Genomic DNA, 15260 nt, shown 5'->3' with positions numbered 1-15260 from the left:
AGAGTAACACTGGAGTCAAATTAATGCAAGAGATTCTGAAATACTAATAAAAAATTACTGTGGATCATTTTCAAAGACCATCTCTCCTGGAATTCCATTCTTTATCAGATAAGTTGACACAAAGGAACAGGAAAGATTTTTGCAATAATTCTAAATGAATGCAAGCAAAATGCAGTTTAAATACAACTTTTATGAAATACTGTACCAATGCATGAGATACCTCTCTAAAAAAAACTGCAGGATAGCAGGCCATGATTGAATTCTCATATACCAATTTCATACAACATTCCCTTGATTTATCATTGAGCAATTCAATTGCTCTTGCTGTTTGACCATTGCATTCGATTATCCTCTTTCTAATAATTTCAAAGATATTTAACAGTTTGACACTGGGACTTAAATTATGGGAATAGTTTCCTTAGATTCGATTGTGTTCCCACAAGTGCAGAACACTAACAACTGGCAAATGAGTTATGTATGATGATCAAAGAATATAATAGAGAAAATATTCAAAACCAGTTTCCTTTTGATTAAAGCCCAAACAGAGGGCATTGTGTGAAAACTGAGGGTCAGCCACTGTAGAGTAACATTGGGAAGCTTTTCTTTTCAAACACAGTATGCAAGTGAGATTAGGTCACCTGGATAATTCAAGACTGATATTCCAAAATCTTTCTTGGAGAAGAGAATGAAACATTAGTGTTTAAATACATATACGACCAGACATAGACTCCAGGGAGCTTGAAGCCTGCTCACATTCCCATGCCCCCATTGTGATATCATTACTTCCTCAACGCATGCAATGTGGCCAAAAATGAATTCAGTTATTACTTTCACTTTCTTCCTGTGGTGTGGCATCCACTACTTGCCACCCATCATATCCTGCCTTTATGTCATTACGTTGCATCCAACACTCATTCCAAACGTGGAAGTTCCTGAATTAAAGAAAATAGAGATGTGTTTCAATTATTAGTTGAGAAAATAAAACATTATAATCAAGGCTTTTAAAAACTTTCTTACATTGAAGAACCAGAACAAATACCAGGAAGCTCGAATTTCAAGTCACACTGCCTGAAATGCTATGTACGGGTACCCATAAATATAAATAAATCCAAAAATCCATGCACAAGAAAACACACACATGCGGACACTTTTCCAAATACTGATCCAAATAAGAATGTCTCTACAATATTATGCCAAAGGGATATCTTTAATAAACCATTTATAAATTCAATGCAAATTAGCCTCCATTGATTAATTTAAACGATCCACATTCATGAGCTTGTTTTGGAGTACTTTAAGATTTGATTAGAATAGTTGGTCACTCACTACTCCAAAAAAAGTATCGAGGTACAATTAAAGAATTGCTGGTGGAATCCAATGGGTCAGATAACATCCATGAGAATAAATGGAGATGAATTTGGTGGGGGAGGAGCACACTGAGGCCATAGGTTAAAGTTTGCAGTGATCTGCCCAGGCAGTTCTGTTTGTGAATTTTGGGAAGGAAATAGAAGTAAGGCAGTGCAGGGCTGGGGAACTATCAAGTTGGAGCATGGGGATCTCTGGAAGTGATAAGATCCATGATAGTCTGGGAGATGATCTGATGATATTTAGATGGGTCTTGGTTGAGAGGCAGATATGAGGAAGTGTTCTAGGCTTGGCATCACCCTCCAAAATGTAGAGGTTAGTAAGCCAGACTGTGTCTTCCTTGGGCACATGTAGCTGTGGCCAAACTATCAATGCATTCAAAATTTTACATGCAAAACAATTTCTTCCCGTATTAACATATTGTGTTGATCTTTTAATCTAGATTAAAATACAAACGTTTTTTAAATTAATGTTTTTAATAGAAAGGCTTTACTAAATCTTTCATGACCAGCATCGCTGGTGAACACTTGATTGTAATTGTTGAACTTCTGTCAGTAAGTGCTTGCCCACTCCAAAAATCCCACATAGACTTAAATGTTTCACACATTAATAAATCCAGAAATATGCATGACAACACACTGACAGGTTTGACCTGCTGTGTTTTTTCAGCATTGGGTTTTTGCTTCAACCACGATATCTGTAGACTTTTGTATTTTACAGGTACTACTGACAGGAATTACTTTTGTTTCTTTACAGCCTAGAACAGCATAATACACTAAATGATGGCAGCTGATCATTTTGATATTGAAGTGAAATAGTCACTATTAACAAAGTCATCACTGCTGCCAAAGTTTTTTCCCAGCCTAGCTCCACCTTTGCCTTCCCTCTGATCTTATTCTGTTTCCGTTTTATGTTTTTTTCCATTTCAATTTTATTTTTGAGCTATCCTTCAGTTTTCCTTCTGACTATTTAAATGGCGATGGCCAACCTTGCTTTTAAATATGAAAGATGTCTATCCATTCTTTCCTCTGTGGGAGCAGAGGTCATTGCAGTAACATTCTCAACAAGTATATAATATTGAGATATAATTCGGAAAACGTTTGGTCACAAGGCACTGCTCTATTTCAGTGTTTATAACTGTTTTAACTTACCAAACACTATCACAGGATATTCCCACATCTTCCCCTTCAATATTAAAGTATTTATCAATGGTCAGGTTTGCATCAGTATCGTGAGCAGAGTCGAAGTTTGTAACCACACGAGTCGGAATGCCAAGGCACCTTAAAACTGAAGAAAAAGTTTACTAACTAACTAACGTGCAATGCATTCATTTTCAGTAATGTCGTAATATCTTTGTAGCTGAGCAAATGAAAATGCTATTTTAAAAAATAAAAGAGGCCTGCTGCATATTTTGATCAGAAGAGATATAAATTTTAATTGCATTTTTTTAAAAATTTTGGATGAAGAATGAACTTCAGTAATTGCTTTTCTCCTAATGAAAAAAATGCAATGATAGAACCTTCCACCTTGATGTGAACGATCAGAACAGCAAACGTTTTGTTATAAGCCATGGCACACCATTGGGTTAATGCAATACATCGGTCAGGTTACCTTAATTCCATCCTGCACTGTTGGCAGAATGTCAACAGATAACCTGAGTCTCTACTGCACACGTTGGATTCGTGACCTCTTCATCCTTTTCCCCCTTCTGCTGGTTTTGATTTGGAGATTCAACCACTCCACACACCACATTTATTTTTCAGATCCCAAACCAAATAAACCTATATGTCTTTATTGCCTTCTCAAAACCTCCTATCATTACATCAGTGGAAGATGGGCAATAATTCCTTGGATGTGAAATATCATTCCACCTGAAATGCTATTTCCAGGCAAAATTCAGAAAAATTCAATGCAATATTAATTAACTATTTTTTGCTAACCATTTCTCGATGCAAAAAAAATCTACTTTAGTTATTCTTGAAAATGTTTAAATGTCAATCAGCAATTTACATATATTTCAACTGCATCCTTTTATTTGTGAGATCAAATGCCGATGGTGTCGCTACCTGTGCACGTCACTGCTGCAAATACCCAGCATTGCCCATAGCGAACTGGCTTGCAATTGTTTTCATTCCATTTACGAAGAATTTTAACACTTCCGGCCCATTGTCCGGGATATACACCATTTGTGTATGGTGCATGCCATTGACCTTGCAGAACTCCATTGTCATCCTGAGAGTTCACCTGGAAGAAGAAATTGTTCAGATAGTTTTGTGAAGATATTGAAAAAAAACAGATTAATGAAATGAGTGGCTCCATATTTATTGGACAATTTGCACCAATTTACAAAGGAGCTCATTTCCTTTCTGCATCTGATTTTAGCTCTTTTGAAAATTTCACTTTCCACAACATTACCACCTAAATCTCCATATTCAAATTCAAACTCGGTGCCATCATCGTCGGAGGAGGAGGAGGAAGGAGGGCAGCCATCTTGCCGCGCCACGAGGGGGCCACTCGATTGCGGAGCATGGAGTCTCCAGGGTTCTAGATCAGGATAGTCCTCACCAGCTCAGCAACTCCATAGTGACTGTGAAGGTAAATGGACATTCCACTAAATGTCTAGTCAACCCAGGCTCTACTGAAAGCTTCATAGACTCACAGACTGTGCAAAAATACACCCTGAAGATGTAGCCTTCCAATTACCACATATTTCTCACGTCTGATTCGCATTCTACGCATGTTCAACAACATTGTATAGTGCACCTGTCATTTGAAGGGGGGGTGGAGTTCTGTAAATTTCGCTTGTATATACTTGATGAATTGTGTGCTCCAGTGTTGTTGGGTCTTGACTTCCTGTGTCATCTTAAAAGCTTGACCTTGGAGTATTCTGGTCCCCTCACCCAGTAACAATTCAGAATTGAGGTCCCCTAAAATCAGAACCCACACTGAATATCGACCCACCCCCCCACCCCCCCACTCTTCCCAAATCAGTCCTCAGACTGCAAACCCATTGTTACCAAGAGCAGGAGGTATAGTACAGCAGACTGAGATTTTATAAAGTCAGAGACACAACGTCTGCTCGACAAAGGGATCATCGAACCTAGCACCAACCCGTGGAGAACGTAGGTGGTAGTGGTAAAAGGGGAAAACAAGACCAGGCTAGTAATTGACTATAGCCGAACCATTAATCGGTACATGCTCCTGAAAGCATAACCACCCCCCCCCCCCATCGAATTTCGGACATGGTGAATGATATCGCGCAGTACTGGGTCTATTAAACCATCGACCTGAAAGCGACCTATCAACAGCTGACAATCCTTTCCGAGGACAATCCATATATGGCATTTGAGGCTAACGGTCATCTCTATCAATTCCAGAGGATTCCTTTCAGTATTACTAATGGGATTTCAATCTTCCAGAGGCAGATAGACAGAATGGTGGATGAGTATGGGTTGAAGGCTACCTTCCCCTACCTCGATAACATCACCATCTGTGGCCACACCTTGGAAGACCATAACATCAACCTCCAGAGTTTTCTCCACGCGGTGAAAGCCCTGAGCCTCACTCATAACTCTGACAAGTGCGTGTTCAGGACTAAACGGCTGGCTATCCTTGGCTACATGGTGGAGAATGGAATCATTGGTCCCAATCATAATAGGATATGCCCTCTGTTAGAGCTCTCCATCCCCAGGACCACAAAGGCTCTGAGGAGATGCCTGGGGTTTTTCTCATATTATGCCCAGTGGATCCCTCAATACGCTGATAAGGTTCGCCCTCTTAAAAGCCACTAATTTCCCCCTCTCAGCTGAAGCCCAAATGGCTTTTAACTATCTTCGGAACCACATTACAAAAGCCACCATGCACCTGGTGGATGAGAATGTATCTTTCCAAATGGAAAGCGACACTTTGAACATAGCCCTGGCCACTACCCTCAACCAGGCAGGTAGGCTGGTTGCATTTTTTCCGCAGATATTACAAGGCCACGAGCTCCGGAACCCATTGATGGAAAAAGAGAATCAAGCCATGTAGAAGCCGTAAGCCATTGACACTACCTGGCTGATAGAAGATTTATGCTCTTCACTGACCAGCGCTCTGTCACATTCATGTTCAAAATCAAGAATGACGATTGCTCGGTGGAGGATTGAGCTCTCCGCCTACAATTATCAGCCAGGAGCCTTTAATGACCCTCCAGATGTCTTATCCAGAGGAAGATGTGCCTCAGCACATACCAGCCAACTGCAGTCTCTACATCATGAACTCTGCCATCCAGGGGTCACCCTCATGGATCATTTTGTCAAGGTTCACAATCTGCCCTACTCAATGGAAGACATCAGTGAAATGATCAGTTCCTGCCAGGTCTACGCGGAGTGCAAGCCACACTTCTACCGCCCCACAAAGGTGGACCTGATCAAGTCATCTAGGCCCTTCGAACAGCTCAGTTTCAATTTTAAGGGATCTCTCCCCTCCACGAATGGGAACACCTTCTTCTTCTCGATCATTGACGAGTACTCCCGCTTCCTGTTCACCATTCCATGTCCAGACATGTCTACTTCGTCAGTCATAAATGCCCTAAAATCAATTTTTGCCATGTTCAGGCTATATTCATAGTGACTGGGGCTCATCCTTTATGAGTGATGAGTTACACCAGTACCTGCTGATGAGGGGCATCCCGATCAGCAGGACTACTAGCTATAACCCCAGGGGAACGGGCAAGTTGAAAAGGAGAATGCTACGGTCTGGAAAGCTATTAAACTGGTCCTGAAGTCAAAAGGCCTTCCAGACTCACATTGGAAGGAAGTCCTCCCTACAGCTCTCTATTTCATCCAGTTGCCACTATTTACCGCAACCAATATTACTCCTCACGAACTCTTAATCACTTTTGAAAGAAGGTCAGCTTCAGGAACTACACTCCCAATCTGTCTCACCACTCCAGGTCCAGTTCTTCTCAGGAAGCACGTGAGGAAAAGCAAGACCGACCTCCTGGTGGAGAAGGTGAAACTGCTTCATGCCAATCCCACGTATGCCTATGTGGAGTACCTAGATGGCAGGGAGGACATCATCTCTATCAGGGGCCTGGCACCCACTGGAACAGAGGGTCCGTTGTCTCAGGTGCCCTGCGAGCCATGGAGCTCATTCTTGCCACCCCAAGTCAGGGCCTCGGGAGATCCGGTTCAGGAGGAACCTTTGAGCTGGAGACCCAGCACCCCTCTCCTCCCTCACAAGCAGACCAGGGGACCCAAAGGTTCCAAGGCCCCCCCTCTCCCCCAGTACTAAGGTGCTCCACCAGGATCTCCAGACCCCGGACTGCATAAATCTATAAATTTGTAAATAACTGTATATTTTTCAACCATTTCTTTTTCTGAACCCATGTTCTCTGTCTTCATTCTCAGATCCTAAATTATACTGGAAGGGGTGAATGCAGTGAACTCAGATTTACTGGTATTGTGTTGTTCTGATTGCAGGCCCCACCTCCTGGCTCTGACCCCATCTGCTCACATATAACTCTAGTTTCCCACCTAACCCCAGAACCCTTCTGAAGACTACTGTGAGACCCTATCCACAGTTATAAGCTAATAAAAGCATTTGCTCTCCCTCCAGTCATGAGAGCTTTTATTTATGCTATACTCCACTATCTTGGCTTCAATGAATCAGTTTACAAGTCAAATTCTGATTCTGATCATGGCTGGCAAGGACATTTTGGACTAATGGGCTGGTATCATGCTGTTCTATGTTCTATTACTGCATTTCCATAGCTCCTGCATATCTTACTATTTGTGAGGGGGTGGCGGGGAGGACCACAAACCTCCCCTCTTTAACTATAGTGCTATAATGCCTGAAAAATCATCATGAACCCGAATCCAGAAAAAGGAAAAGAGAAATAAGATGATCTCTTGGGTGGAGGTGAGTAGCTTTAGATCAGACCAAACAACAAGGAAAAGATCTGAAATCTTAAAAGTTATGTTTCTAATGGAAAAATATAATGATGCAAAACATCATTCTTCCACTAGAATCCAATTGCATCCAAGGGGATCACTAATTAGGATCTAACTTTAATTTAACGACCTTACATACTCACACAGCCCAGAAATGGATCTTTCATCCTACGATGACCAATTGTTCCATGCTCATCCCATTTATCAGTCTTCTGATCAATGTTTCCTATGAATTTTTTGTAGTAATATCCAGTCTTACCACTGAGATGATGCATGCAGGGTGTTCAGGTATAATTAATTACAGCCGTACACATTTTATTCATGTGCATTGCATCAGCTCCAGTTGTTACCCTAACATCATTCCCTTTAGTCAACTCCTCCTTACCTGAAGTTGCTTCTATCAATGCCTTTCAAGGCTTTCTTCAGTTCCTCACTCAAATGGCCTTTCTTCAAGGCAAAAATTGGCAAATTATTGTAGTATTCATTCTCTCAAAAGACCTTCACATGAATGGAACAAAGAACAGCTTAACCCAGACCAAGTTCTTCCCTCCATGGCCCAAAATATGGGACTTAACTGATGTGGAAAATTGCATTTCTATGCATGATCAAATTAAGATTCGGAAGCATATCTTGGGCCTTTCATTGATTGGGAAGATTAAGATTGGGAAGCATATCTTGGGCCTTTCTTGGGCCTTTCATTGATTGGGAAGATTAAGATTGGGAAGCATATCTTGGGCCTTTCAATGGGCCTTTCATTGATTGGGAAGATTAAGATTAGGAAGCATATCTTGGACCTTTCATGGGCCTTTCATTGATTGGGAAGATTAAGATTGGGAAGCATATCTTGGGCCTTTCATTGATTGGGAAGATTAAGATTGGGAGGCATATCTTGGGGCTTTCATTGATTGGGAAGATTAAGATTGGGAAGCATATCTTGGACCTTTCATGGGCCTTTCATTGATTGGGAAGATTAAGATTGGGAAGCATATCTTGGGCCTTTCATGCTTGTGCCATAGCCACTTCCCCTGGGGAAGTGTGACTCAATCCTTGACTTCTAAATGCTTACCATGGCTGACACAGTTCTAGAAATGTAAACAGGCAAAGCTCTTTTTCTGTGGATTCTCTTTGGGTTTTTCTGATATTTGGGTGCTTTATCCAATAGCTTCAGGCAGATGTCCAAAATATCTTCTTCAAACTGAAAAAATATATTAAAATATTTCTATATAACTAGCACCAATTTAAGTCCCAGAGTTATTCACTCATTTTTTTCACTTAAATATAATTTTTCTTCATTAATCAGCAAATAATATTTCAGCTGCTCTCAAATCTCCCACTTTTTTAAAATGCTATTTAACATTGATTCCAAAAGCAATTCATTCTTTCTCAAGGTTTCAGATGAAGTTCATTTGTCTTAAAACATTTCTTTTCAATTAAAACACCAACATTCAAGGTCATCTTTTGAATCATCTATATTTTCTTCTTGGTTCAGTCACAGAGGATTTCCTCTAATTTACTCAGCTATCAAATGCATAGCTTACTGAAATATTCAATTGATAACAATTTTTCTCTTGCATATCAAGATTCTGTGCTGCTCCTCTCAATAAAATTCATGTGTTCACATTGTCAATATTCAAACATACAGCAAAGGGGCAATCAACAAATTTTCTCTTACAGCACCATGTACATAATTTAATGTAATGTGTAAAAGCCACTCTTTGGAAGTTGCTCCATTTAATATTCAGGAAATACCCAAATCAGCACTCCAAAATATGTTTATATCTCTTAGAATTAACGCATCTCCATTATTTTGAATATAGCAATGTAAATAGCAAAGCACTTTTATGCTCATTTGGGCTTGTCAGATATTTAGATGTGTTATCTAATAGTTTAAGACATGTATCCAATATATATATATAACACCAATTTTCTACAGAAATCATAATTTCCATCATTAATTAGCAATAGAATATTCTAGATGTTCAATATGCTCATTTTTTCTTGTGTCCTTTCCTGTGGTTTAAATGTATGTAACAAGCAGTAATTTAACAGAAAGATGCACCGCATCAACAATATCCTTTGACTTCAAACAGAGCCAACCAAATGGAAATACATGCATATTACGTGATTTGATTCTCATGGCAAAGCAAGGCAATAAAATATTTCTGAATGCTCATTTACCTGTCCAAAATTCCAGGCTTGGTCAAAAATGTGATCACTACAACCAACGTAAATAACCCCATCTTCATTCAACACGTATTCATTTCTCTGAGTGTCACTATTGAGAAAAACTTCATCCTCTGGCAGACAAAGGAGACAGAATAACATTCACATTATTTGTAAACCATTATTTGTAAAATATTATCAGCAGAAATTCAAGAGAGGCTTATACAAAACCTATTCCAACACTCCCCATTAAAAATAGACAAAATCACATTACATTTTTAGGGATCTATCATTGCAACTCTAGCAAGTGCTACGGGCTATATTATTATGGTTATGAATAAATATGTCTTTAAAAGAGATAGATTGTGGGGGTTTAGTGTAGGTCACTTCACAAAAGATCTCATTCAAAATGCAAGAGCTTTGCTAAAGCAAGACATTGAGGCACCGGTTGATTTTGCAGAGACAGTGGAACTGCTGTGGAAAGAACTTCAAAAGGAAGTGAAAAAGGAAGAGAGTCCAGGCTCAAATACTGATAACATCTTTCAAAGATTAGGTTTGGAGCCTTGGGAGAAGTATTTGGTTTTTACAAGTAGAGTGAGGAAAAAACAAACAGGATTCTTCTCTCAGAGAGAGAGAGAGAAAGGGAGAGAAGTGAGTTCTACAGTAACCATTGAGGCTGCAACACGGCAAGCTTGTAGGCTTGTTGAAAACCCCATTTTGAAGATGGGTCGTGCGTTCAGCCTGTTCAGCCCTTCCCCCACCCTCCCTTGAGGTCCTTACAAGAGAAAATGGCTGGCTAGAGTGTTTCTCTTGAAATAAGGGAAACAAGAGGAACTGTAATGACCTGGAAGAGAGGTTATCATTTGGAAAACCAATGATGGGGCAAGTTTCCTCGGCATCAGTTTGTGTGTGTCCAGCGAGCAACAAATTTCTCTCTGAAACCAACAAGAACTTTCTTGAGCAGTAAACATTTAACTTTAAACACCAGAGCCTGGTGGAAATTATAAATGTTGAATTCTGTGCACAGTATGAGAATTGCCTCACACCGGTGAACTTGGAGAAGTGAAAAGCAAATGATTGGACAGTGAAACAGAGAACTTTCCTGAACATACACACATTACATACAGGTGCGCTTAGAATTATAAGGGGGTTAAGTTTGGTTAAGTTAATAGTAATAAGTTAAAGATTGATCCTGTTATTATGTTTAAAGAAAATTAAAAGCAACTTTTGTTTAAGTAACCATTGTCTTAGTTAATTTCTACTGCTGCTGGGTCTTGGAGTCCTCGGGCTCGTAAAACAAGAAATCACTACTAGCAGTCATATAGTTTTTTCTAAAGGAGTTGTACCTGGGCACCATGGATTGAAGAGCACAACAAAGTTTCCAAGATGGTACTTCACATCCTTGTTAGCACAATGTTGCAGAAGTATTGTGTAATGACCAATTATGGCTCTTGGCGATGGTGATATGGTCAAGCACAATTCCTTTGAGGTAGCAGAAGTAACTACTGCACTCCATCTTTTCACATTTATTGAGTCACTATGCAAGGGAACCTCAATTATGGTATTTCTACTTTTATGAGGTACTGGACCTAAAGCAAGCAAGCACAGTTAAATGTTACAATGCAAATGCAAATAATGTATTTTTTAAAAAAGCAGTAGTTCTCTTTCAAACAAATTATTTTGCAAACACGATGCAATTTTTAAAAGTATTCAATAAGATTATTATGTACTAACTCCAATACATGGTAATGTTTCATTAGAACTTAAAATTCTCCTTAGCATCACTTAAGTTCAAACATTAAACCAATTCTAAATTTTCTGTTCAAATCTGGGCACAGGATCAAGCTTTGGTCTAAAGGGGTTCCACCCCAGCAGGCAGGCACTGGCCAGCTGTTGACATGAGCAACTGTGGGAGCATTTTTAGTGGGGACAAGCTCAACTAGATGTACAAGTAAATCCATCACGTGTTCATTTACAATAAAAGATCACAGTGTAAAGCATTTACATATCCTTTAATTTCTTTTATGTTGCAATGAAGCATGACAGTCCCTTTGAAAGTCCATGGCTCATTACCTGTCTTGAAAATCAATTCTAGCCCCATCGTTTGAGGATTGTATCCATCTGTGAAGGTCACCTTAATGTCGAAGCACTGCCCCCTTCTGACTATCAGTCGCCTGTTGCTGATCTCAATGGTTCTGTGCTCTTTGTTATTCTTTTCATATTTGAAGTCAACTTGGCAATTCAATGCAGCCAATGCTTTACCTTAAAACAAAAACAGTTAGAGCTTTCAGTGTTGCGTGCTGAGCTCCCCGACATTGAACTTTATAACTCCAGAAGGGGCAATCAGAATAGGTGAGAAGGAAAATGAAGTGGTCAGAAACAAATGGGGCAGAATAGAAGTATGCCATTGAGCTACCCATGTGCACTGCCTACGTTCGTCACCCACATTCATACCTGATGCTGAATTAAGTTCACCTCACCTTATCTCATATATTGACAGGGCTTTTTGGTGCAGTAACAAGTTCAAGTAATGAGCAAGTGTGTGGCAGGAGATGAAACTCCCGACACAAATGAAATGAATCAAATCTACCCAAGACATACCCTTTAATTTGCTGAAACGTTCCATAGCTGGACGGCTGCAACATTTAACTTCCAAACACTTGCTAAAAAAATTGAAATTTTCTAAAACCCCAAGCACATTCAAATTGTATTTTTAAAAATCTATTTGTTTAATGAAGATGTGGAGAGACTTTAGACCCTCTCATGCAGTGAAAAAGCCCGACTGCAATCCCTCTCGGGGAAGGATAATCGGTGGAGTGCAGTGGTCACGTGAATGTTTCTCAGAAACTAGATGACCACATTAAAAAATCCACTCTTTTACAAGTATATTTAACCTAGATGGGGCTAGTGATGACAGATGGATTTGAGTCACGAGTTGCGAAGCGGCTGCACTTTCGGCAGCATTTTACTGCCTCGCTGAAGGGAGAACAACCTTATGGTGTTCATTCTTAACATGGGTAAGTAACTTTGTGTGAAACAGCAACATAACTAATTGAGCTGCTGCTTCATGCCTCCAGCAACTCTTGTTCAATCCTGACCTCTGCTTCTGTCTGTGTAGACTTGCCCTGCCAGGGCTGATTGGTATATTAGGGTTCACTATAATTCACTTTTGGTGTAGAGGCCTAGTTAATGGGAATATGTGTTATAGATAGAGAATTTGGGTTAAAAAGGGTTTAAGTTAAAATGTGATGATTAGTCATAAAAGGGGGCTAACCACTAGAGTTTAGCTGGAAAATGTTACAACAGACTTGCAACAGATTTAACTACAGAGAGACATGCAGGAGCCAAAGATTGATAAAGAGTGAAAAACAGGATTTGGTGTGAGCAGAGGTCATGAATGATCGTGGTGTGCGTGACTAACAGTAATCAGGATGATTCTGCAAAAACTAACCAATTAAAGCAGTGAGGTGGAGATGCCGAAGGACAAGCAAATTGTATAAAAAACAATGCACTGTATGTATCTGGGCTTGACTTGGTGAGAAGCCGGTTGAGTCCAACTCTGCAGACTTGTGAATAAAGCTTGTCGTGTCACTGATCTTAAAGAGACTCATTTGTGAGAATTTGTGTTTCTGACAATATGGAGAGAATAAAATACGATTCATCTTGGATTCATGTAAATTATTATTTGATGGCTATTGTAGCTAAAGAGTCTGTTAACAGAAATCCATTTTATTTATCTTTAATGATATGATGGCTCCCGTCGGCTGCCCCTGACCTGACAGCCCCTGCACTGACAGCTCCTGCCACACTCCCCTCCCCCCCTCCACCTCCACGACCTGATGGCTCTCACCGGCCCCCCTGCCCTGAGAGGGTTATGGAGGGAGAGGGGTGAGTGGGTGGGAGAGAGGGGGGAGATGGGTCGCTGGCTGACGGCGTCATCACGATGTCATCAGCCCACCCTAGTCAGCCGCAGCGGCTGTACATTCACTTGACCACAGCACTCCACCGATTATCCTTCCCCGAGAGGGATTGCAGTCAGGCTTTTTCACTGAATGAGAGGGCCTAATGTCTCTTCACATCTTCATCAAATCTGATCATGCATTTGGTGCTGGGTTGATTCACCAGCAAGCACAGTTTGAAAAGCAGTGCCTTGAAGGAAGATTAACATATAAATTTACATACTTTTTTAAAGTCACACCATGGAAAGCATACACCAGCACTTTCCAATAATAGATCCTTTAATTTTTAGATTCATTATTCTGTTTCTTCTCAAATATTTTCTTGCTTCAGTTTGGTTCATTTTTCACCCCACCATTTTCATTTGGTTTTTTTCCCCCCGATTGAAATCCTATCTGCTCTTGCCCTGTCCTCATTATCTCATGAAGGAAATCTATACCCATATGTTTTGCAGGCGTTTCTGTTATGTCTAGTTTAAGCAACACCTAGTATTCTCCCCTCCCTTCTTTGAGACACCAAATATATCTGGCAATATTTCAACATGAGGTGGGGCCTGCTCATTTTTTAAATTCAGTCATGACAAAGGAGCTATTAGTCTAAAAGAATAATAGCTGATCATTGTTCCAGATACAACAACACATCTTCTATACCCACCTGAATAATCCAACCCCCACCAATCAACCAGTTAGCTAAACATCAAGAGTATGAGCACAAAAGGACAGGCATCTGAAACTTCTGGAATTATTCAAAAAGAAAATTAGCATAATTACTTCAAGTGTGTCCAGATGTGGCCATTTGCACAGGTCACTTTTAGACAACCTTCCTGTGCTGCAGAGTTTGTCGGAGGGGGAATTCATTAGGTCGTCGTATTCATTACGTCGTATTCATTAGGCCTGTTTCTTATGGAGTGGCTGCGGTCAACTTACACCGCAGCCGCTCCATAAAAATATGTAGGGGTACGAATGGAAAAATTACAGGATGGAATTTGAATAAAAAATTCCGCCTTGACACTTTCACCCTGCCACTGGAGCAGAAATTTTCCTGAAATTTTTTGCTATTCAGTGGCTGTGCCTAATGGCTGGGGAAATTAAAAAGGTGAAGGCAAGAATGGGAGGGGGTGTAGTACAGTCCAATAGACAAAAGTTGTTCATTGGATATGATAAGGGACAGGAGAGAGGAAAGGTGAGAGTTCATTTTAGCTCAGTGAAAGGAGACCAAAGGAAAAGTGGGGGTGGGGGAAGAGAGAGAGAGAGAGAGAGAGAGAGAGAGAGAGAGTTCAAGGAAAGAGGACAGGGAAAGATGGGGGGGGGGTGTTTTAAACGGGAGAAGTTGGTGTTAATACCATCCAGTTGGAATAAAAGTTCTTTGCAGGTGGTCTCAGTCTGGCAACGTATGAGACAGGCATGGACTGACCCGATGGGCAGACATTTCAACAATGGAATGGGAATAAAAATGGGTGATCACTGGGAGATCAGCAGAGAGAGCCGAGGTGCTCAATGAAGCGATCCCCCAGTCTGTGTCCAATCTCTCCAATGTAGAGGAGTCCACAAAAGGAGGACTACATACGGTAGGTGACCTCTGCAGATTCACAAGTGAAGTCTTTTTTCACTTGGAAGGATTGTTTGGGGCCCCAAACAACATGAATTGGCTAAGATGGATTGGCAAATGATACTTAAAGGACTAACTGTGGAAATGCAATGGCAATCACTTAAAGATGGTTTGGATGAAAAATAACAATTGTTCATCCCAGATTGGAAAAAGAAATAATCAAGGAAGGTGGTGCATCCATGGCTAACAAGGGAAATCAGGGAGAATATCAAATCCAAAGAAGCAGCATATAAA

The 15260-nt window shown here is 40.4% G+C and overlaps 1 protein-coding gene across 2 annotated transcripts in view; it reads right to left on the bottom strand.

The window, feature by feature from the left end:
* The window catches only part of LOC138735940 (protein-glutamine gamma-glutamyltransferase 2-like), a 42381-nt gene that overhangs the window by 9620 nt on the left and 17501 nt on the right, over positions 1-15260 (bottom strand). For both annotated transcript variants that reach the window (XM_069884625.1, XM_069884626.1), the window contains exons 2-8: positions 11535-11723; positions 10808-11050; positions 9477-9595; positions 8365-8493; positions 3432-3609; positions 2517-2652; positions 829-932 (exon numbers count right to left, since the gene is read on the bottom strand). In XM_069884625.1, coding sequence (XP_069740726.1) covers positions 829-932; positions 2517-2652; positions 3432-3609; positions 8365-8493; positions 9477-9595; positions 10808-11050; positions 11535-11723 — 1098 coding nt within the window. The remainder of the gene's footprint in view (positions 1-828; positions 933-2516; positions 2653-3431; positions 3610-8364; positions 8494-9476; positions 9596-10807; positions 11051-11534; positions 11724-15260) is intronic.

This window comes from Narcine bancroftii, chromosome 6 (assembly GCF_036971445.1).
Source record: "Narcine bancroftii isolate sNarBan1 chromosome 6, sNarBan1.hap1, whole genome shotgun sequence".
NCBI classification, from domain to species: domain Eukaryota; kingdom Metazoa; phylum Chordata; class Chondrichthyes; order Torpediniformes; family Narcinidae; genus Narcine; species Narcine bancroftii.
This window is presented reverse-complemented; position numbering and strand designations above follow the sequence as displayed.